The sequence below is a fragment of the Dipodomys spectabilis genome, unplaced genomic scaffold, assembly GCF_019054845.1.
Source record: "Dipodomys spectabilis isolate Male_0828 unplaced genomic scaffold, ASM1905484v1 ptg000258l, whole genome shotgun sequence".
Classification (NCBI taxonomy): Eukaryota; Metazoa; Chordata; class Mammalia; order Rodentia; family Heteromyidae; genus Dipodomys; species Dipodomys spectabilis.
In genome coordinates this window covers 1016-22970 of record NW_024870935.1, presented here as the reverse complement: position 1 = coordinate 22970, position 21955 = coordinate 1016, and the positions used below count along the sequence as shown (strand labels likewise).

The 21955-nt window shown below is 60.5% G+C and overlaps 1 protein-coding gene across 1 annotated transcript in view; it reads right to left on the bottom strand.

The window, feature by feature from the left end:
• LOC122125028 (cytoplasmic FMR1-interacting protein 2) overlaps positions 1 to 21663 on the bottom strand; it is a gene marked incomplete at its 5' end in the record, with an annotated part of 54783 nt that extends 33120 nt beyond the window's left edge. Inside the window, 14 exons of the mRNA XM_042699594.1 lie at positions 674 to 873; positions 2785 to 2904; positions 4519 to 4627; positions 6667 to 6743; positions 8083 to 8179; positions 8594 to 8750; positions 9530 to 9683; positions 10763 to 10837; positions 12812 to 12959; positions 13802 to 13968; positions 14873 to 14998; positions 16024 to 16143; positions 19070 to 19187; positions 21533 to 21663. Of these exons, the coding sequence (XP_042555528.1) occupies positions 674 to 873; positions 2785 to 2904; positions 4519 to 4627; positions 6667 to 6743; positions 8083 to 8179; positions 8594 to 8750; positions 9530 to 9683; positions 10763 to 10837; positions 12812 to 12959; positions 13802 to 13968; positions 14873 to 14998; positions 16024 to 16143; positions 19070 to 19187; positions 21533 to 21663 (1799 nt within the window). The remainder of the gene's footprint in view (positions 1 to 673; positions 874 to 2784; positions 2905 to 4518; positions 4628 to 6666; positions 6744 to 8082; positions 8180 to 8593; positions 8751 to 9529; positions 9684 to 10762; positions 10838 to 12811; positions 12960 to 13801; positions 13969 to 14872; positions 14999 to 16023; positions 16144 to 19069; positions 19188 to 21532) is intronic.
• Positions 21664 to 21955: the final 292 nt, after the last annotated feature.

Genomic DNA, 21955 nt, shown 5'->3' with positions numbered 1-21955 from the left:
TGCGGGTGTGTTCTGCAGTGGCCGTGTGTGCTGTGCGGGTGTGTTCTGCAGTGGCTGTGTGTGCTGTGCGGGTGTGTTCTGCATTGCCCGTGTGTGCTGTGCGGGTGTGTTCTGCATTGCCCGTGCGTGCTGTGTGGGTGTGTTCTGCAGTGGCTGTGTGTGCTGTGCGGGTGTGTTCTGCATTACCCGTGTGTGCTGTGCGGGTGTGTTCTGCATTGACCGTGTGTGCTGTCTGGGTGTGTTCTGCATTGACCGTGTGTGCTGTGCGGGTGTGTTCTGCACTGCCCATGTGTGCTGGGTGGGTCTGTTCTGCGCTTCCATGGGTAGACGCGTGGATATCCTTGCACGGCCAGTGTGATCCAGGGTCTCTAAAGGCAAGAGGCTGACGCGTGTCTATTTCTGCTGCAGCTGCTGCATCCCGCAGGGTTTTCCGTGGGCCCATGGCCCACGGCGAGGGCCGCCCCCAGCCTCCCTGCTGCAGAGCCAGCAGCGTCCCCTGAGGGCCACCTGGCTCCATGGACCCCACCAGGAGATGGTCTTTGCTTCGACTCCTTGCTGCCCTTCTCTGGCCCAGAGGCTCCACGAGTCCAAGCGACCCCCTGGGGAGCAGGCAGCCAGCCCAGCCCCCCCACCCCGGGGAACAGGGACCCCCCCCCCCCCCCCCGCACCGTACCGGTTGGTGGAGCCATTGTAGCAATAGTTAGGGAGGAAGTCGAAATTCAGTTCCCAGAAGACGTGCAGGGTGATGCGGCCGTAGGGGGCCGAGACGTTGTGATTGGCCTCCCGGAACATGGTGTCGAAGCTGTCCAGGGTCATGTGCTTGCAGAGTAGCCGGTGTGTGAGACGGTTAATCTCCAGCAGCCACTCCAGCTCCTGCCACGGGAGAGAAGCCCTGGGCCATGGAGAGTTTACCCAGAATCCCCCGCACCCGCTCACCTTCTCCTGAGCCCTGGTGTCACCATCGATAGAGAGCCTCGACCGCTCACCGCAGGCTCGAGGACGAGCCTCGACCTCTCTAGCTCTTGCTGTTAGGCTGACACACGGGAACTTTGGGCTTTGGGTGTTTGAGATCATTTGCTATGGAATATTGGCAATGGTAGGGCTGGAACGGTGGCTCAGAGGCAGACTGCTGGCCCAGCATGTGTGAAGCCCTGGGTTCGATTCCTCAGTACCACTTACACAGAAAAAGCCCAAAGTGGCGCGTGGCTCAAGTGGTAGAGCACTAGCCTTGAGCAAAAGCAGCCCAGGAACAGCGCCCAGGCCCAGAGTTCAAGCCCCATGATTGACCAAAAGGGGGGTATGTTCTGGTGGGCTCCACCTTTGCTCTTAGCCTCTCTCTCTCTCACTGAGGAGATAAGGACAGGACTCGTGGGGTCTCACATGAAACAAGGATTAAGAGCTTCCGGGCAGGGGCAGCAGAGCCGGCAGGACACCCACCACGCGCCCCTCCTGTGCCCTGGCTGGCTCCCAGGGCCCCCCCCCCCCCCCCTGCACAGCTAGCTGAGCCTCGATGGGGGGCAGGGGGCGTCTCCACCTCCCAGTACAGCTAACAACACTTCCCACGCAGCAACCGGGAGCAGAACCCTCCTCCCCTCCCCAGCCCCAGCCCCCTCCCCAGCCCCAGCCCCCTCCCCAGCCCCAGCCCCAGCCCCAGCCCCCTCCCCAGCCCCCTCCCCAGCCCCAGCCCCCTCCCCAGCCCCAGCCCCAGCCCCCTCCCCAGCCCCAGCCCCAGCCCCAGCCCCCTCCCCAGCCCCAGCCCCCTCCCCAGCCCCAGCCCCCTCCCCAGCCCCAGCCCCCTCCCCAGCCCCAGCCCCAGCCCCCTCCCCAGCCCCCTCCCCAGCCCCAGCCCCAGCCCCCTCCCCAGCCCCAGCCCCCTCCCCAGCCCCCTCCCCAGCCCCAGGCCCCTCCCCAGCCCCAGCACCCTCCCCAGCCCCCTCCCCAGCCCCAGGCCCCTCCCCAGCCCCCTCCCCAGCCCCAGCCCCCTCCCCAGCCCCCTCCCCAGCCCCAGCCCCCTCCCCAGCCCCAGCCCCAGCCCCCTCCCCAGCCTCCTCCCCAGCCTCCTCCCCAGCCCCAGCCCCAGCCCCAGCCCCCTCCCCAGCCCCAGCCCCAGCCCCCTCCCCAGCCCCTGCCCCCTCCCCAGCCCCAGCCCCCTCCCCAGCCCCCTCCCCAGCCCCAGGCCCCTCCCCAGCCCCAGCCCCCTCCCCAGCCCCCTCCCCAGCCCCAGCCCCAGCCCCCTCCCCAGCCCCTGCCCCCTCCCCAGCCCCAGCCCCCTCCCCAGCCCCCTCCCCAGCCCCAGCCCCAGCCCCAGCCCCAGCCCCCTCCCCAGCCCCAGCCCCCTCCCCAGCCCCCTCCCCAGCCCCAGGCCCCTCCCCAGCCCCAGCCCCCTCCCCAGCCCCCTCCCCAGCCCCAGCCCCCTCCCCAGCCCCAGCCCCAGCCCCCTCCCCAGCCCTAGCCCCCTCCCCAGCCTCAGCCCCCTCCCCAGCCCCAGCCCCAGCCCCCTCCCCAGCCCCAGCCCCCTCCCCAGCCCCAGCCCCCTCCCCAGCCCCAGCCCCAGCCCCCTCCCCAGCCCCAGCCCCAGCCCCAGCCCCAGCCCCCTCCCCAGCCCCAGCCCCAGCCCCAGCCCCAGCCCCCTCCCCAGCCCCAGCCCCAGCCCCCTCCCCAGCCCCAGCCCCCTCCCCAGCCCCAGCCCCAGCCCCCTCCCCAGCCCCAGCCCCCTCCCCAGCCCCAGCCCCCTCCCCAGCCCCAGCCCTAGCCCCAGCCCCAGCCCCCTCCCCAGCCCCTTACCACAATGGAGGTCACATCCTCGCTCTCGAAGCGGCTGATGGCCTGGTCCAAGGATTTGTACATGGCGGCAGAGATGCGCTGGGTAATGAGTCTGTTCAAGTCGATGGATCTACCCAAGAGCTGGTGGCAGGGGAAGCGGGTGGGGCAGAGGAGGGGAGGGGAGAAAGGGAGAGAAGAGGAGGGGAGAGGAGGGGAGGAGGAAAGGCAGGGTGGAGAGAGGAGGGGAGTTCGGTAAGAATTCTCAGACACCTGTCCATCAAATGCAGGCGGGCAGGAAGCTGGGCTGGGGAGGGGAGGAGTCTGGAGGGCTGCGTGGAGGCGGTGTCTGGCTCAGCATCTGGGTGAGCTGGTGTTTGCTGTTTGTGGGCTGGCACACGCACCGTGAAATGTCCTGATATCCACAACGTGTTCCCCATGGGTAAAAGGTGTGTGTGTGTAACCTGCCACACACACACACACACACACACACACACAGAGCACGCGCGTGCACACACACATGCACGCACACAGAATGAGCACGCACACATGCACGCGCACACACACAGCATGCATGTGCACAGTGAGCACGCACACATGCACACACACACACACACACACACAGAGTGAGCACACACACCCTGGGAGATCCCTGCTGTCCTCTCAACTATGGAAAACCAGGGAAAATTGGGACTCATTGGGGGAGGGCAGGCTGGCACGCGGGGTGCGGGGAGCCCCAAGTTCAGCCCCGAGGCTCTTCCTGCCTCTTTCCTGGGCCTGCAGTGTCCCCTCCCCGGCCCCGTGCCACGGGAACACGCAGGGCAGGGCTGCAGCTGCTGGGGAGATGCCAGCAGCATTTATTGAGCACCTGCTGTGTGCACCCAGCGCACAGTGCTGAGCGCCGAGTGCATGCACGGTGCTGAGCGCCGGCGCGCAGCTGTGATTTCGCTCAGGGTAACGGTCCTCTCTGCCCACGCCAGTCAGGGCTCTGAGTCCTGGGGGGGGGGGTTCTCCCGCTGCTGCAGTGGGGTGCACAGAGTACCCCCAAAGCATCGCTCTCCGTGCCCCTGAGCTGGCTGAGGTGGCGGACATGTTGCTTTTTTTTCGTACAATTCTCTCCCTTCCCGTGGAGTTTTCACAGCGAGGGGATCGTGCGGGACTGTCAAGGTTAAGAGGGGTTTCCTTTTTTTCCCAACGCCTTTTTGGTCTCAGCTCTGGCCCCTAACAAGAACCAGGGGACCCCCCCCCCAAAAAAAAGTACAGAGGGCAGAGGAGATAGACGTTTGGCCAAGGGCGGGGGGGGGGGCTCAGCGTCCATTGGGGCGCCGGCCACGGAGGCCGCTGGGCTCACTACAACGTCTTCCAGCTCCCCAGGGTAACTCTTCTCCCTCGGGGTCACCCCCACACATACAGGGACCCCAGTTTCTGCCCTGGCTGGTCTGCTGGGATCCATTCTGAAGGCATCACGATCCGCTTCCCTTCTCCAGGGGAGATTTGCCCATCAGAAAGTGGGGAGGGGAGGGGGCTGCTGCAGGTTAGGATGCGAGGCTTTGGGGGTTCCCGATCTCCCGAGGCAAGCTCGCAGATAGGAGAGGAACCCTACGACGTAGCAAAGTCCGTAAGGCTCTGACTGGGTTTTACCCACGTCTCAGAATCCCTCCACTGGGCAGTTCCTGGGCACAGCACCCTGGCTTTGGGCACGAAGGTGGCAGGTGCCATCTTTCTCGACGTCCCCCCCGCACGCCCCGCACCCCATACCTGCACGTGTCTCTGCTTCAGCAGCGTCTCGTAGCGGTTGGAGGGCGGGTACGGGATGATCACCCCGTAATTCTTACACTCGGCCCGGAAGCGTTTGTCCAAGAGCACGCTGGGAAAACCAAGCGAAACAGATCCACTAAACCCCCGGGTGAACAGCACCTCCCTCGCTCAGCCGCAGACCTGCTCTACCCACGGCTTCTCCCTTCCGCAGTACAGCGCTGTCTGCAAGCCGCTGGGGGACGCTTAGTTCCAGCCAGGAGCTCAGAATGGGGGGGAAAAAAGTCAGTTACAGATGGGCTGCTTGCCTCTGTCTGTCTGTCTACTACAAGGTAATTGAGTCTGTGCTGAGTATAACCCAGGGAACATTCTAGATGTGGGGTTCCTGTCTTCAGGGAGTTTACACCTTAGCTGTGAGAGACTGATCATGAATAAGCACGCGGAGCGCTGGGCGCTGGGCGCTCAGAGGCTGAGACTGGACAATCATGGCTGCTAGCCATCCCGGGGAACACAACTCTGGTAGCCTTCTTTGTTTCTTTTGGTCTGTCGTGGGGCTTGAACTCTGGGTCTGGGCGCTGTCCCTCAGCTCTTCAGCTCAAGGCTAGCACTTGAGCCACAGCGCCACTTCTGGCTTTTTCTGCTTATGTGGTGCTGAAGAATCAAACGCAGGGCCTCATGCATGCGAGGCAAGCGCTCTACCTCTGAGCCACCTTCCCAGCCCTCCAGTAGACTTTTATCTACACTTAATCAGCAAAAAGTTGGAGGTGGTGGTGTGGCTCAAGTGGTAGAGCACCAGTGCCTGAGCAAAAAAGTTGAGCAAGAGCACGGCCCTGAGTTCAAGCACACCAGGACCCACACAATGTTTATACACACACACGTGCATACATGTGCAACATGACATTTTCCATTTTCATAGTTTGTGAGCGCATGGCTTGTGACACTCACTCCCATTACTGTGCTGACATAAAAATTTGAATTTGTAAGCCAGGCGCTGGTGGCTCACCCAGTAATCCTAGCTACTCAGGAGGCTGAGATCTGAGGATTGCGGTTCAAAGCCAGCCCAGGCAGGAAAGTCCGTGAGACACTTATCTCCAATTAGCCACTCAAAAACTGGAAGTGGAGCTGTGGTTCAAAGTGGTAGAGCACTAACAAGCCTTGAGCACAAGAGCTCAGGGATAGTGCCCAGGCTGCCCCAACTGAATTCACACACACACACACACACACACACACACACACACACAACCAGGAATTCCTGTTTAGTTAACACACCCCCAGTAATGTCAGGATTCTGTAAAACCCGCTGTGTCTCTGCGTTAGCTTCTCCATTGTCTTCCTGTCTGCTTTTCACACATCCATCCTCGCTCCCATTCCTTCTCCAGACTTTTTCTCTTTTCATCAGGATTTGAACTCTGGGCCTCATGCTCTTGCTCAGCTGGCTTACTTAGGCTGGTGCTCTACCACTTGATCTCTGCCTCCAGTCCACATTTTCTGCGTGGTTATTCTAGCGATGGAGTCTAGCTGACTTTTCTGCTCAGGCTGGCTGTTCAATCATCAAATCGCAGCCTCAGGAGTAGCTGGGATTACAGGCCTGTGCTACCCAGCACCTGGCCTGGCTCATACTTCTACTTTTTTTTTTAAAGGGCCAGCAAATTACCATGAAGCTACTAGCCCGCCTCGCGCACTAAATGCCCAGGTGCTGATCTGCCCTGCCTTCCTCTCCCAGCTCCTCACAGTGCCCTCTCGTGGCTACCGGCGGGACAACAACCGGCATTAACACCCGAACCAGGCAGGCTCTAGGACTTTTGCTACTTCAGCCATAGGGACTCAGCACAGGAAGTTCCCTTTGCCTGCAATTTCCAGGAACATATTGCTTGCTTTCATATTGCCTTTCTATCTCCGCTCCCCCAAGCCCTGCATTTTACCGGCCTCCTTCGTAAGACAGCACATAACCTCCTTGTCTCATCGGCATCTCTCTGCCCCATGAAGTTGGCACCGTATCTGCCCATCGCTCCTCTCCAAGGATTCTAGCACCCAGCCCAGTCCCACCGAACAGCTCTCTTCTCCTTACGTGCTCCTAGAGGGGAGCAGGGAGGCGTGCCCTCTAGACACAGCGTTGGGAAGGATGGCTGCGTCCAGCCCCGGCTCTCCTACCTGCCCGCCATGGCCTTGTAGTAGGCGAAGATCTGGTCCGCCAGCTTGTAGACAAACTGATCAAAACACAGGTTCACCTGAGGAGGGAAGCGGGGACAGTCACACAGCAGCGCCACCCGATGGCCGTTACACAAACTCCAGGGACTGGAACGGAGTGGCTGGGGCTGCATTCCCTCCCCCAAGCATGTTCTGAACTTCATGTCAGCTTTGAAGGAAAACAGTAAAGAGAGAGAGAGAGAGAGGAAGGGAGGGAGGGAGGCTGTGTCCAAGTAAGTCTGATTACCCCTTGTAAATCAAGGTACTCAGTTAACAGATGAAGCGAAGTTCACGCCTATATCCTGAGCTCTGAGGATCATGGTTCAAAGCTAGCCCAGGCAGGAAAGTCTGTGAGACTCCCACATCACACCGGACTTGAGTGAAAAGCCAAATGACAGTGTGAGGCCCTGAGTTCAAGCCCCAGGACTGGTGTGCACACGCATGCGCACAGAAACAAACTCAAGCACAAGCTCACACAGAGCCCAAAAGAGCTGCAGGGGAACCAACCTCCCCATCATGGTGCCACTCCTCAGCCCTGACCCGGATGTGAAGTCCTCCACCTGTCACCTCCCTGGCTTCATACTTACTGGGCTCGCCCTAGAGCCACCCAGCGGCCATCACTGCCCATAGGTTGTCTCGGTTCTATTTCTTTTACAGTTCTTGGATGTTTGTTTTTACTTTGCCAATCTGATTATAATAACATGGTTAGAAATGTAAAAGCTGCTCCCCCCCCCCCACTTCCACACTGGGCTTCAACGAATCACTCTGGTTTGTTAACGTGGGAGTCTCCTGCAGTCAGTGCTGTGTGATACCCACAGGAGATTATGGCGATCCTGATGCAGAGACCAAGGCCAGAGAAAGACAACGGTGGGGTATGGGCACATGGGGCTGGGGCTGCAGCAGGGTATGAAGATACCGGCACACTTGTGGCGGGGTGGGGGGGGGGGGGGGAGGTGGGGGGGGGTGGGGGGGTGTGGAAGGGTTCATCATTGATTCTTTCCCTGTCAGGGGCTCAGCCCCAGAGCGAATTCATTCAAAGGCTCACACACAGCACAGGGCCTGGGGGGCTGGGGGGGGGGGCCTGGAGGGGGCTCTGATCTGGACTGGGAGCATCCAGATCCCCAGGGGAACCCTCTTCCCCCCTCCCCCCCACTCCAGGCAGCTCCTTGGGAGGCAGCCATAGGAGGACTGTGGTTTGAGGCCAGTATGAGGGGGAGGGGAGGAGAAAGAAAAGGAAAAATCAGAGTTTGGGAAATCTCATCTCAAAGAACGAGCAGGGAAGGGTGGCTCCCGCCTGGAATCCCAGCCCCGGGAGGCGCTGGCGTGACAGCAGCCTGTCCCCGGCGCCTGCCAACACCAGCGATCAGTCAGCTCACTCGCCTCGGCCTCGATCTCGTCGTACAGGAACTGCTTTTTGAACTTGGTCAGCGCGTAGTAGGCGCTGTCGTTGTACAGGTCCAGCGGGTAGAGGACATACCTGCGGGGGGGAAGAGGGGGCAGAAGGGAGGGCGGGTGGTTTACCAACTGGCTGGGGGGGTGGATCCGAGCTTCCCGCGAGGCGCAAGGGGGGCCCAGTGAGGGGAAGACCCGGGGCCAGGCCGGACCCCGGGACTGGGCGGCCTCGCTGGGCAAAGTGGAGGCGAATGAGGCCTGGGGAGCCACCTGCAGCCCAGGCCTCGCCCTCTGCGGCCCAGGCCCCGCCCCTGAAACCCAGGCCCCACCCCCACAGCTCAGGCTCTGCCCCAATAGTCCAGGCCCCACCCCCTGTGACTCAGGCCCTGCCCCTAAGACCCAGGCCTCTGCCTTCTGCAGCCCAGGCCCCGCCCCTGCAGCCTAGGCCCCGCCTCCGCAGCCCAGGCCCCGCCCCCGCAGCCCAGGCCCCGCCTCTCACTCCATCATGGAAGGCTCCTTGGTCTCCAGGATGTGGTCCGTCAGAATCCAAGGCATGGACATCTCGATGGGAAACTGGATGCGCCTGCCCATGGTGAGCTCCAGGAAGAACTCTCGGAACCAGAGCTGGGAGAGGTCACAGCACTGCTGCAGCGCTTCTGCGGGCACAGGGAGAGGTGGTGAGAGGAGGTGGGGGGAGTTGTGGGACCATTTCTATCCCCCCCTTCACAGAGTTATCTTGAAAACACAGCCGAAGTCTAACACACGTGCTTCTAGAGCTAGGCGTGGCAGCTCACGCCTGTCATCCCAGCGCCTCAAGAGATGGGCCAGATCAAGATTCAAGGCCCAAAGCCCAGAAAAAGAAAAGCGAGACTTCATCTCAACCAAGAAGCCAGGTGGGGTCGCATGCACCTAAGGAGGAGAGTAGTTTGAGGCTGGCCTGGGGCGGGAAAAAAAAGTGAGACTTTCTGAAAACAACAACAAAACTACTACAGCACAACACCCGGTTGTACAAGGCCCTGAGTTCCAAGCACAGCACTGCCCAAACTCAGCAACAACAGAAAGAACACCCCAAGACAGTCTCTGTGTCTCTCTCTCTGTGTCGGTCTGTCTGTCTGCCTCGGATGGGTGCCTACATTGCTAGCATCATTCTCTTTTACGCACTATCAAGGCTCACACATCCTGGGGTCTCCCTCTGCCCTTCCTGCCCAACTCTGGCATGCCGGGGATTCCCAGCTGAGGATGGCCGGCCTCTCCCGAGCCCTGAGGGCTAGCGTGGCAGCCCGATCCATTGGCCGTCATCAATGATCAGACACCTTCAGCCAGGTCCTGACAGATGCCCCGCCCATCTCCCAGATTCCACCGGGGAAATCAAGGGTGTGGTCTGGTGGGGCTGGGCGCTGGCTCCTCCCTGGGCCCCGCCCGCCCCGGCGCTCACCACTGATGTTGAGCAGATGGGTGAAGAAGAAGGACTGTTTGTGGAAGTCCTCGATGGCAAGGACAATGGGCCCGTCCAGGCTGCTGCGCAGGGTCTTCTTGGAGCCGCTCTTGTCGGCGATGAGAGACTCCAGCATGGTGCGCACCATGTACAGCTGGAGAAAGAAAGGAAGAGGGCAAGGTCAACGTCAAGGTCAAAAGCCAAAGGCTGGGCCTCCACCCTGGGGGAAAGGTTACTGAAGGTTATTTGTAGGATCTGTCTTCCTTCCTTCCTTCCTTCTTCCTTTCCTTCTCTCTCTCTCCCTCCCTTCCTTCCTTCCTTTCTTCCCTCACAAATTACTGTCTAGGTGGAGCAGCAAATCTGGCACTGTGAAAGCTGTGTGTGTGTGTGTGTGTGTGTGTGTGTGTGTGTGTGTGTGTGTGAGTGTGAGCCATCCAGGGTCTGGCAACATGGCGGATGGCTCCACCATTGGCTCCACCACTGACAACCCTTGTGAAAACCTCCAGGAGGGGAAACTGGCCAGCTGGCAAGGAAGCTCCTTTTGATGCCCAGGGCAGCCCTTGGACCTGAAGTTCCCGGGCAGCACTGCCCAGCTTCGCCCCGTGGTGGTATCGGGGAGACCCTCCTGCTCTGTGTCACTGTGGTCACCCCACCTTTTCCATGGTTGGGTCCCATGGGTGGGGCACTGTGCTGGGAGTCAGGAGACCTGGGTACAAGGCCAGGAGGTCTTCCTGACTTGCTGTGTGACCTTAGGAGCACAGGCCCCCTCTCTGGGCTCCAGTTGTGGTGTCTAACAAGAGGGGAAGGGGGGGGGGTCGGGTAGACCAGATGCCATCTCAGATTGGCCCGGTGCATCTTGAACATCTTGAAGAGGTGTGCAACGGGAGGAGGGTAAGAGTGCTCCCCACCCCGCCCGGCTCCACCCACCCCACCCACCCACCGCCGCCAGTTTCCGATCCCATTTGCTGAGTGTGTCTGTGAGTGACAGCGCCCCCTGGTGGCCTGGAGCCACACCGCACAACCTGCCTGGAGCCGACAGCAGTACTTAACATCAGTACTTACACAGGAGACTACTAGACAGACAGGGAGCTGCGTGCAATGTGCCCTGTGTGCACAGGGCACGCGACCGCGCTCTCTGCCACGAGCTACACCTTTCCACGCCACTGAATCTGAGGGCCAGAAGGGGCCGTGAGGGAGCAGGCACCCCCCCCACCCCGCCAGCCGGCGGAATACCAGGGATCGGCAGCCTCTTCGGCTCTGTGTGCCACCAGTGGGGTGAAACAAAGCCCTCGGGGACCACTGGCAGGCCTAAGACACAACGGGAGAGGGGGAAGGCGGGGACGGGAGGGCGGGAGAGACAGGGACGAGGGAGAGAGAGAAAGAGAGAGAGAGAGAGAGAAAAGCAAGAGGTATTGTATACAACGGGGAAGACGTGACCGATGCCAGGTGGCCGAGACGCTCCAGCCTCCCAGCCGCTCCTTCCTGCCCGCCACCTCGCACGCCACGGGCCTGGCCCTCACAGGGCGCCCCCGACGGGGGGGGGGGGGGCGAGCGCTGAGAAAGCCAACCCCTGCTCTATCCATGGCCTCCAAGGACGTGCTAGCTCTAACCTGCTGCGAGCACTGACCCAGACTCAACCAGGGCAGGGCCGGCCCTTCCCCTCCACCCATTCACCAGAGCAGACGGGAAGGAGGGGGGTGGAGGGGCGGGGCCAGGAGACCTGGGTTCTTGGGCCCCCCTCCCCCACTCCATCTGGGACTCACCTTGTGACTCGGGACAAGTCACCTGCCCTTTCTGGGCCTCAGGTTTTCCCCATTTCGGGGTGGGGGGGATGGGGGCCAAGGGTCCACGGCTGCGCTCTCTCTTGGGGTGACTCCAGGGGTGGCAGGGTTAATCAAGCACCCCTTTCTGATTGGGGGGGTGGGGGTGTCCCTGAACAGTCCCTCCCCTAAGCCAGCATCCCTACAGAGCTCCCTCCCTTTGCCATCTGCTGCTGCTGCTCCTCTGCCTCCTCCTCACTCCGCCAGAGTGCTCTGACTCTACCGTTCCCGAGGACTTAGGGGGGAACGTCCCCAGGCGGCCCAGCCTACATCGGCACACACAGGTTGGAGGCTAAAAGCCAAGGAAAGCTAGGCCAACCCCACCCGACTCGCCTGGCGTCGGTCTGCCTGACACGCATGCACACACGCTCGCGTGCACACAGACACACACACACACACAGGGAGAGGGGCTCCAGACAGACTCACAGCACAGAGAGGCTGATGCGTGCTATGAAGTGGGGGACCCACACCCAGCCCGGGGTCCGCAGGACCCCCCCAACAGCTCCAGTGAGAAGCACCTGCTGTCCCAGTCCCGCAGCGAGCCCGCCACGCTCCGTGTCCCTTGGACATGGCGGGAAATCAGCTTCCCTTCTTGCAGGATGGAAGGCCACAGGTGTGGCGTGCCGTGAGGTTTCAGTGGACCACTGAGCATCGTGTGTGTGTGTGTGTGTGTGTGTGTGTGTGTGTGTGACAGTCCTGGGACTTGAACTCAGGGCCTGGGCGCTGCTATCCCATGGCTTTTTTTTTTTTCATTCAAGGCTGGCGCTCTACCACTCTAGCCACAGCTCCACTCCTGCTTTTCTGGTGGTTCACTGGAGGTATGAGTCTCGTGAAACGTTCTTGCCCGGGCTGGCTTCGCATCTCCATCCTCAGATCTCAGCCTCCTGAGTAGCTAGGATGAAGGCGTGGGCCACGGAGCCCGGCTCCACTGCGCTTCTGACTACGTGACTGTCTTGGAGGGGTGGAGGCTTCGCGTCCTCGAGGCTGGGAGGCGAGGTGTGGGGGTGAGGAAGGCAGCAGCCAGCCTCGTACTCATTGTCGCCATGTTAGAGAGGAGACAGGGCTCGGAGAGGCCCGGGTGCTTGCCCGACGCCACTCAGCACATGGGAGGCAGAGCGTGCGGAGGGCGGGCACGGCGGGGAGAGGGGCTGGGCGTGATCAAAGGGACGGAGAGAGACGCGTGGACACTCCACTCCTGGGCTTTGGGGGGGCTCGGGTGGGGCGGGGTTTGGAGACGCACCAGCTGCGATGTTGACTAGGGTACCAACCCCCACAACTGAGGCACAGAGAGGTTGTGGCCAAGGTCACATCACACAGAGGTCTGGGACTAGAATCCAGGTCTCCTGAGCCTCAGAGCGGCGGCTCCCCCCCCGCCCCTCCCCCAGCCAGAGGCCCTCCTCCCCCCCTCCCCCCCCGGGGGTCCAGGGTGACCAGAGGCGGCCTGGCCGGCCCGAGCGCTCACCTGGGTGCTGGATGGCCCCACGGCCCGCCGGGGCACCTTGATGTCGAAGCCCCCTTTGGGGTCCTTCTCTCCGCGCAGGCAGGGGTCATTGGGGGGCTCCCGGCCGCCCTCCCAATCGCAGATGGTTTTGCGGATGGCCTGCAGGACACTGGGGGGGGGGGGGGGGCGGGGACTCACCACCAGAAGGAGGCGGGGCCCGCCAGGAGGACTTCCTGTCCCTTCCCACCCTGGGGGAAGCTGCCTTCCCCAGGTGCCCCTGGGTGTCGTAGTGGGGGGGACGCTGGGGTGAGCGGGGACGGGAGAATCGCTCTCCCTCAGGGGTGAGAGGAGCTGCCGCGAGTCTGGTGACGTGTGTGGAGTTGGGGTTCCAATGGCGGCTTTGACTTAGTGGACTGAGGTCACACGGCATGCCGTCCCTCCATCAAGGCCCCCCCCCCCCCGTGACTGGGGACCGCAGTTGGGGGGGGGTACCATCATACCCATTTTTGTCAGTCATGGGGCTTGAACTCAGGGCCTGGGCTCTGTCCAGGGGCTAATGCTCTACCACTCGAGCCACAGCTTTCTGGTGGTTCGTTGGAGATGGGCGTCTCATGGACTTCCCTGTCTGGGCTGGCTTTGAACCTCGATCCTCAGATCTCAGCCTCCTGAGTAGCTAGGATTCCCAGGCCCGAGCCCCGGGCGCCTGGCTTCGTTGTACCCACTTTACAGACAAGGGAAACCGAGGCCCGGAGGCATCGGTCTGACTCTCCCGCCCAGCACACAGCTAGCCAGCGCTGGCCTTGGGCTCAAATCCAAAGACACACGCTTCGCCCCTCTTCCGTGTTCAGTCTCCTCGGGGAACCTACTAGAACTTGCTGGGGGAGCTGTGTTCGTTCACAGGCTAGCCGGGAAGCTGAGTCTGGCTTGACTTGCAGCGAGTCCCCCTTGATTGGGAAGTGCTCGGCTGGGGGGCGAGGGGGACGGTGGGGGGGGCGTGTCCCCAAGACCCACCTGATGAGCACGTTCTTCTTCTTGCGCACGGCCTGCCGGAGGGGCTCGCGCAGGGTCACCTGGGCGAAGTCCTGCAGGGCGGCGTAGATGGTGTTCCGGATGGCCTGGTTGAAGACGCTCTCCATGCGGCCCATGAGCACCTGCAGGCCTTTGATCATCGCGATCACCTGAGGGGCACGGCGCTGGTCAGGCCTGCCAGCCCCCCCTCCCTGCCATGCTTCACCACCGCATCACCTCCAAAGGGCTACTGGAGAGGAGTCCCACACCCAAGAGGGGTCCCGTGCACCCAACTTATTATCTTATCATTACGCACTGGATCCCATAAAGACGTACAGCTATGTATGTCAAGCAAGGAGGAGGACGGGTGCCAGCCGCCTGTGACTCACGCCTATAATCTGAGCGGCTCAGAAAGCTGAGATCTGGAGGATCATGGTTCTACGTCCAGCCCAGGCAGGAGAGTCCACTAACCACGGACCTCCCAACGAACCAGCACAAAGCCGGAAGCGAAGGCGGGGTCGTGTGTCTTTGCCTGAGGATTTTCGGGTCTCTTTCAGCTGCTTGGTATTTTGTTTTTTCTTTTTGCTGTGTTTTCTTTCAGCCCATTTTTCTAGTGAAGTGAACAGGTGTGAACCTGTATATGAATCTCTCATTGTTTTTGAATAGCAACTTTGTGTGTGTGTGTGAGGGGGCGGGGAAACGGCAGTCTTAGGACTTGAACTCAAGGCCTGGGCAATGTCCCTGAGTTTTTTTATTTTGCTCAAGGGTAATGCTCTACCACCTGAGCCACACCTCCACTTCTGGCTTTATTTAGTGTTTAATTGGAGATAAGAGTCTCAAAGACTTTCCTGTCCGGGGCTGGTTTTGAACTGCGATCCTTACATCTCGGCCTCCTGAGTAGCCAGGATGACAGGCGTGAGCCACAGGTGCCCAGCTCTGGATGGGACGAGGGGACAGAGAAGGGTGTGCAAATTGAGACATAAGGCCAGAACATCCAGGGCGGCTGCGGTCTGCGGCGGAGGCCCGGCAGTGGAGGCTCAGCGGCGGAGGTTCGGCGGCAGAGTCCGCTCCTACCTCCACAAAGGCAAACTTCTCCTCGCTGGTGTAGTTGTAGCGCGTGGCTCTCTCGTACTCTTCCGCCGTGCCCGGGCAGTCCTTGTTGCAAAACTTGTCTGTGGGGTGAACCAGCTTCCAAGAGTACTGGCGGAGAGAACAATCGAGAACCTCTCAGTGCCAAGCCTGAGGCAAACCTGGGTGCTCCTGTGCAGTGGAATATTACTGACCACGAAAAAGGAAAGGGTTCTCATCAATGGGACTGAACCTTGACTCGGGGAACTCAAAGAAGCCAGTGGCCAGGCACCGGTGGCTCACGCCTTTAATCCCAGCTACTCAGGAGGCTGAGATCTGAGGATCTCGGTTCAAAGCCAGCCTGGGTAGGAAAGTCTATGAGACTCTTATCTCCAGTGAACGGCCAGAAAATCAGAAGTGGAGCTGTGGTTCAAAGTGGTAGAGCGCTATGAGTGAAAAAGCTCAGGGACAGCGCCCAGGTCCTGAGTTCAAGCCCCAGGACCGACCGAAAAAAAGAAAAAGAAGCAGCCAGGTACAAACGACCACACACTCTACAATCTTATTTGTAAGAAACATCTAGAACGGAAGACACGATGGCCATAGAGAGTAGAATGCCTAGCCGAAAGGCGGAGAGTTCCAAAAAAAAATCTCAATAGGGCTAAGACCCAAGCCCAGTCTGTGGTACTCCATTACTCATGAGCCAGCAAAAACCTGGGCTGGAGGTGTGGCCCAGGGGGTAGAGCACCAGCCCTGGGCAAAAAGGGAAAGGAGAATGCTTGGGCTGGAGGGGCTGGAGGTGAGCGCGCATGGTTTTCTTTGGAAGCAGTGGAAGTTATCCCGATTGGACTGTAGTTCTGTACATGTGCACACGGACTGAAAATACCCTGGGTGCAGGCTGCCGAGGACGCGTGGTAGAGAGCGGAGACACGCGTGCCAAACACGCACAGGCCAGTGTGGGGCCGGTGTGCTTTGCCTCCCCCTCCACCACCTGAGGCTCGGCCTCCACCTCCCCACCCCCGGCCTCCACCACCTGAGCCTCGGCTTCCACCTCCCCACCCCCGGCCTCCACCTCCCCACCCCCGGCCTCCACCTCCCCACCCCCGGCCTCCACCTCCCCACCCCCGGCCTCCACCACCTGAGCCTCGGCCTCCACCTACCACTTCCATGACATGGGCGCTCCACTTGGACAGGAGCTGCAGGCCCCGCAGGGCCAGGTCGAAGAGCTCGCGGTATTCCTCGTCTGACTTCTGGCTGTCCAGCCCGGAGCCCGTCACCACCTGCGAAGCGGGGCGGAGACCGAGCCCTTCACCAGCCACGCACAGCCACGCACCGGACCCCTGAACTCAGCCCTCTGCTCCTCTTCCAGTGGCTTCGACTGCAGGGACACTCGGGAAGGCATCCATGCACAGGGAGAGTTTTCGTGCTTGTTCTGGGGCTTAAACTCAGGACCTCGGCACTGGCTCTTGACGTTATTCTTTAGTTTTTGCTCCGGGCTGGCACTCTACCACTTGAGCCATCGCTTCACTCCTGGCTTTTTTTTTGGTGGTTCACTGGAGATAAGAAGCTCCCAGACTTTCCTGCCCTGGGCTGGCTTCGAACTGAGATCCTTAGATCTCAGCCTCCTGAGGAGCTAGGATGACAGGCGTGAGCCACGGGTGCCTGGCAGCAACTGTCTCTTAGGACAGCGAATCCCCCGTTTCTTGGTTCTATTTCAGATAGAATGCCCGTTACAAATCACTAAAGTTGATTTGGGGAAGCATTTTGGAGACGTGACTGGCCGGTTACAAAGCTGTGATACACACAGACCTTTGCAGCGTGTGCAATACTCCACAGCCACCTACGGCCGTGGACGTGGCTCCCACGCGGTACGCAGGCGTGTGGGTGTGTGGCCGGGCCTCACGGTGCCCGTGGCACCCGTCAGTCAACGGCTGGCCCGTGCAAGACTCTCTGCCCGTGGTGCTCAGCCCTTGTGTTGCAAGCGAACGTCTGAGCCTACCGGCCGGAGCGCGGAGCTCGTTTCTTGGGCTGCTGCTGGGTGATTTCACGGTGCAGGGACAGAGGTCATATAGCACTTTTAGCAGCAGGAATGATCATGTATGTATATGTATATTATTGCATGGGTAGTCTCACAAAAGGTGCTCACAGCAGTGCTCAGAGCTGAGGGCTCTTGATGGACCAGAACTCTCGCAGGGACAGGGAAGCCCCGCATAGGGGATGCGCTCTGCCCTCTCCCCCGTGTGCAATCCGCTCACACATGGTGGACGGAGAAGGTCTGGGAAGAGGCGTGTGCATCTGCAGTGCACACGTGTGGCTGGGTGCGGAGTATGTGTGGAAATGTACGCAGCCCCAGGCCGAGGGAGCCACGGGAGGCCGGGACTTACCCCGTGCGTGCGTGCGTGCGTGCGTGTGTGTGTGTGTGTGTGTGCGCGCGCATGTGTGAGCCATGCACAGACCACGCCGCTCACACAGGAGCCCTCAGCACCCAAGGGTGTGGGTGCTGGGGGGGACCCCGAATTCCATCTCCATGACACCCAGGGCTGCCCGTGCTTCTTACAGCCACGCATCCTCACTAGGGAGCAGCCGGCCCTGGCTTATGAGAATTTAAATGAGTCCCATGCCCAGCTTGGCGGAGGGACACATTTGCTAAGAAAGCTAAAGGTTTGGGGTCTGGGATATAGCTCGAGTAGTGGACCTGAGGCTTGATCCCGAGAAAGGAAGGCAGGAAGAAAGGAGGAAAGAAGAAGGGAGAGAGGGAACGGAGGAAGGGAGGGAAAAAAGGAGGGAGGGGAGGGAAGGAAGAAAGAAGAGAAAGAAACAAGAGAGAGAGGAGGAAGGAAGGAAGGAAGGAGGGAGGAAGGGAAAGAGAAAAGGAGGTAAAAGGAGGAAAGGAAGAAAGAATAAAGAGAAACAAGGGAGGGAGGGAGAAAGAAGGGAGAGAAGGGAAGGAGGAAAGGAGGAAAGAAAGGAGAAAGAGAAGAGGGAGGAAGGGAGAAAGGCGGGAGGGAGGGAGAGAAATAGGAAGAGAGAGGGAAGGAGGGAGGAAAGAAAGGAGGGAGGGAAGAAAGAAGGGAGGGAAGGAAGGGAGGGAGGAAGGAAGGAAGGAAAGAGGAGAAAAGAGAGAAGGAAGGAGGGAGGGAAGAAAGGAGGGAGGGAGAGAGGGCAAGAAGGAAGGAGGAAGGAGAGGCAGGGCAGAAGTAGGCAGACTAGGGTAAGACCTTGTCCATGTGGGCCACTAATTTCACGCCCACCCTGTGTCTGTCAGCCTGTCCCCATTTGTCTGTCCCCATGATCACCGCGGGCCACCGGGGGGCAGCAGTGAGCACATGGGTCTTCCACCATGAAGGGGCCAAGGAAAGAGATGTGCGCTGACTTCTACAGAAGAGTGCCAAAGACCCAGCCCTAAACACTCAAACGCCGCGGGTCACTGCAGCTCGGGGGCTGGGAGGCTGTAGGGAATCAGCTTTTCCTCCTTTTGCAGAGCCATCTTATCTCTGAGGCTTGTGACTTGCTCATGTTTCCATAGTAACAGAACAAGACAAAAAAGCAGGACACGGGTGGCTCACAACTGTTACCTCAGCTATTCAGGAGGCTGAGATGGGAGGATCATGGTTCAAAGCCACCAGCCCAGGGAAGGACAATCTGTGAGACTCTTATCTCCAGTTAACCACCAGAAAACCAGAAGTGGCGCTGTGGCTCAAGTGGTAGGATGTGAGCTTTGAGCAGAAAAACTACAGGACAAGCCGGGCGTTGGTGGCTCACGCCTGTCATCCTAACTATTCAGGAGGCTGAGATCTGAGGCTGGCAGTTCAAAGCTGCCGTGGGTGGAAAGTCCGTGAGACTCTTATCTCCAATGAACCACCAGAAAACCGGAAGTGGCGCTGTGGCGCAAGTGGTAGAGCGCTCGCCTTGAGCTGAAGAGCTGAGGGACAGTGCACAAGTCCCATGACCAACAAAACAACAACAAAGCTAGAGGGCAGTGCCCAGGCTCTGAGTTCAAGCCCCAGCACCCACCCCCACCCGCACCCCCCAAAAAACCCAAAACAGTCCAATCAAAACAGAAAAGAAAGGGGCTGGGAAGGTGGCTCAGTGGTCGAGCGCTTGCCTAGCATGCATGAGGCCCTGGGTTCGATTCCTCAGCACCACATATGCAGAAAAAGCTGGAAATGGGGCTGTGGCTCAAGTGGTAGAGCGCCGCGCTCTCACCTCGCTGTTGCTGTAGCGGGCGAGCTCGGAGATGAAGCGGATGTGGTCGTCTCGGATCTGCACCATCTGCTCGCAGATGTTGTACTGGGGGCTGATGCTGCTCTGCGTGCAGGTCCACCTGGGGGGGTGGGGAGACCGCAGCGTTGGGGGGGGCCCCCTGGCTCCTTCCACTCACTCCTGTGCTCTGCGTGGAACCCAGGTTAGCTCTAGCCCTGCTCGGTGGAGTCCGCTAAGCACAGTGCTGCGGGCCCGTGTGGGGCAGCATGCCTGCTCCTCCCCCTCCTCCCCCTCCTCCTCCTTCTCCCCTCTTCCCCCTCCTCCTTCTCCCCTCCTCCTCCCCGATTCAGAATCGTGCAGGCATGCTTGGAGCCTGCACCTGCTCTCCCCCAAACACCTTGAGATCACAGAGACCAAAGCCCGCTGCAGCCTCCTCCCCCCGCCCCGTCCCCCCCCCCCGAAAGTCCAGATAACAGAGGATAAAAAGCGAAGTCCTCCAGGACGGGGGCCCAAGCAAGAGCCAGAGCAGCCAAGTCACGCCAAAGGGACTTTCAAAGAGGGATCCCACCGGCTGGTGCTGGTGCTCACGCCTGTAACCCCAGCGACTCGTGGGGCTGAGACCTGAGGATCGCGGTTCAAAGCCAGCCAGGGCAGGAAAGTCACTGAGACTCTTATCTCCAGTTACTCACCAAAATAAATAAATAAATAGTCTGTACCCTCTCCCCTCCTCCCCCCTTTCTTCTCTTCCTCCTCTTCTCTGGGCAAGCAGTGGCAAGCCTCTCACGTGGTGTAGGCCGCCCTTCCAGGCAGCAGGCCAGGCTGGGGGTTTGTACCAAGCCACCAAAAACAAAGAGGCTTTCCCTCAGTTTCTCTTTCAGAGAAACTAGGCCTCCACCCCCAATCCTCCTCTCCCCGGGCCTCTCTGGCTCCTGCAGTGACGATCTGGTCTCCTGGCGTCCTTTCCTCCCAGCCGACAACTTACCAGTTCCACACAGAGCCAACGGGTGTGTGTGCACGTGCGTGTGTGCGTGTGCTCCTGCCAGCCTTGCTAGAGGTAGCAAGAGCTGGCACTGGAGCCAAGGACCCCGCAAGCGACCTCTTTCCCAGGGGCGGCCCTGTGCGCAGCCGCGGCTCCTGCCCCTCCCCCCCTTCCCCCCCTTTCCTCTCTCCCTTCTCTGTGGAACAACGCCAGTAGGAAAACCAGCCCAAATAGAAGGATGGGGTGCATGAAAGCACCCCTCGCTCCTCTTCCTCTGTCCAGTGCTGGGGTCCGGGCAGAGGGACCCGCTTGCACGTCGCTGTTTGTGTCTTGCAGTCACTTCTGTAGGGTCCGGAACACTCGAACCCATGACTCCCAGCCCGGCCCCCTGCCCGTCTTCTGGGCAACCAGGCTGGGGGGGTGAGGGAGGAGGGGGTCCCAGCTCCTCTGCAGACTGCGGATCTCCAGTTCCTGGGGTCCCCGTGGCTGAGCTCCAGCCCAGGGTGACCAAGCCCCTCTGCTAGTGTCCTTTGTTCATTTGTTTTTGCTGATTCTGGAGCTTGAACTCAGGGCCTGGGCACCATCCCTGAGCTTTTGTGCTCAAAGCTGGTGCTCTACCAGTTGAGCCACAGTTCCACTTCCGGTGTGTGTGTGTGTGTGTGTGTGTGTCTGTGTGTGTGTCTGTGTCCTGGGGCTTGAACTCAGGGCACTGTCTTTGGGCTGCTTTTGCTCAAGGCAAGTGCTCTATCACTTGAGCCACAGCTCCACTTCCGGATTTTCCTGTGACTAATTGGAGCCAAGAGTCTCACGGACTTGGCTGCCTGGGCTGGCCTCGAACCTCGATTCTCAGATCTCAGCCTCCTGCGCTTGCTAGGATGACAGGCGTGAGCCGCTGGTGCCTGGCTCACTTTGGGCTTCTTGCTGGTAAAGCGGAGAGAGGAATCACACGAACGTTCCTGTGCTGGGCTGGCTTTGAACCGCAATCCTCAGATCTCAGCCTCGTGAGCGGCGAGGATGACAGGCGTGAGCCTCCAGCGAGCGCCCCTCGGGGCCCCTCGCGTCTGTTGGTGACTCAGCTGTCAGCCCAGCAGAGCAAGGCCAGGCTTCCTCCACGTGGGGCCAAAGGGGTGAGGAGCTGAGATGGGCGGAGGCCGGGGCCGGACGCCCCTAGCTCTCACGAGATCTGACCCCAGGCACTTAGCAGATGGCGCTGTCCGCCCTCCCTGCGGCCAGATCCACCCACGAACCCACAGCTCCACCACGTACTTACTGCGTGGCCACAAAACCTGAGCCGGGGAAGGAGAAACTGAGGCAGCATCTCTCTCCAGACGCCCCTCCCCGGGGGCGGCCCCGGCGGGTGATGGGCGGCGGGCCGGTGCGGGTGCCGGGGCTCTGGGGAGGAGGGAGGGGCTGAAGTGGCCCCCCGGCCCCCTGCCCAGGGCTGGGTGCTGTCGAGGACGCCGAGACACATTACGGCAGGCACTCACTTGGATTTGTTCTCCTCGTAGTGAGCGCTGGTCTTAATGTATCTGGCCAGCTCGATCTGCATGTCCCCGAACAATGGCACCACCTGCAGCTGCTGCAAAGGAAGGAAAGACAGCCGTGAGAGAGAGGCTGGCTGCGGGGGTGACCCTGAGCCCCCCACCCCCGCCCCCCCACGACCTCCCCAGCCAGCAGCCACATCTCCAGTCTAAGCAGCTAAAGGCCGCTAGAGGGAGGCCAGGCACCGTGGCTCACACCTGTAATCCCAGCTATTCCAGTGGCAGAGGTGAGGAGGATCATGTTTGAAGGCCAGTCCAGGCAAAGAGTTAGGGCAAACCCCATCTCAACAACAACAACAACAAGCTGGGCATGGTAGCTCATGCTTCCGATCCCAGCTGGCGGCTCACGCCTGTCATCCTAGCTACTCA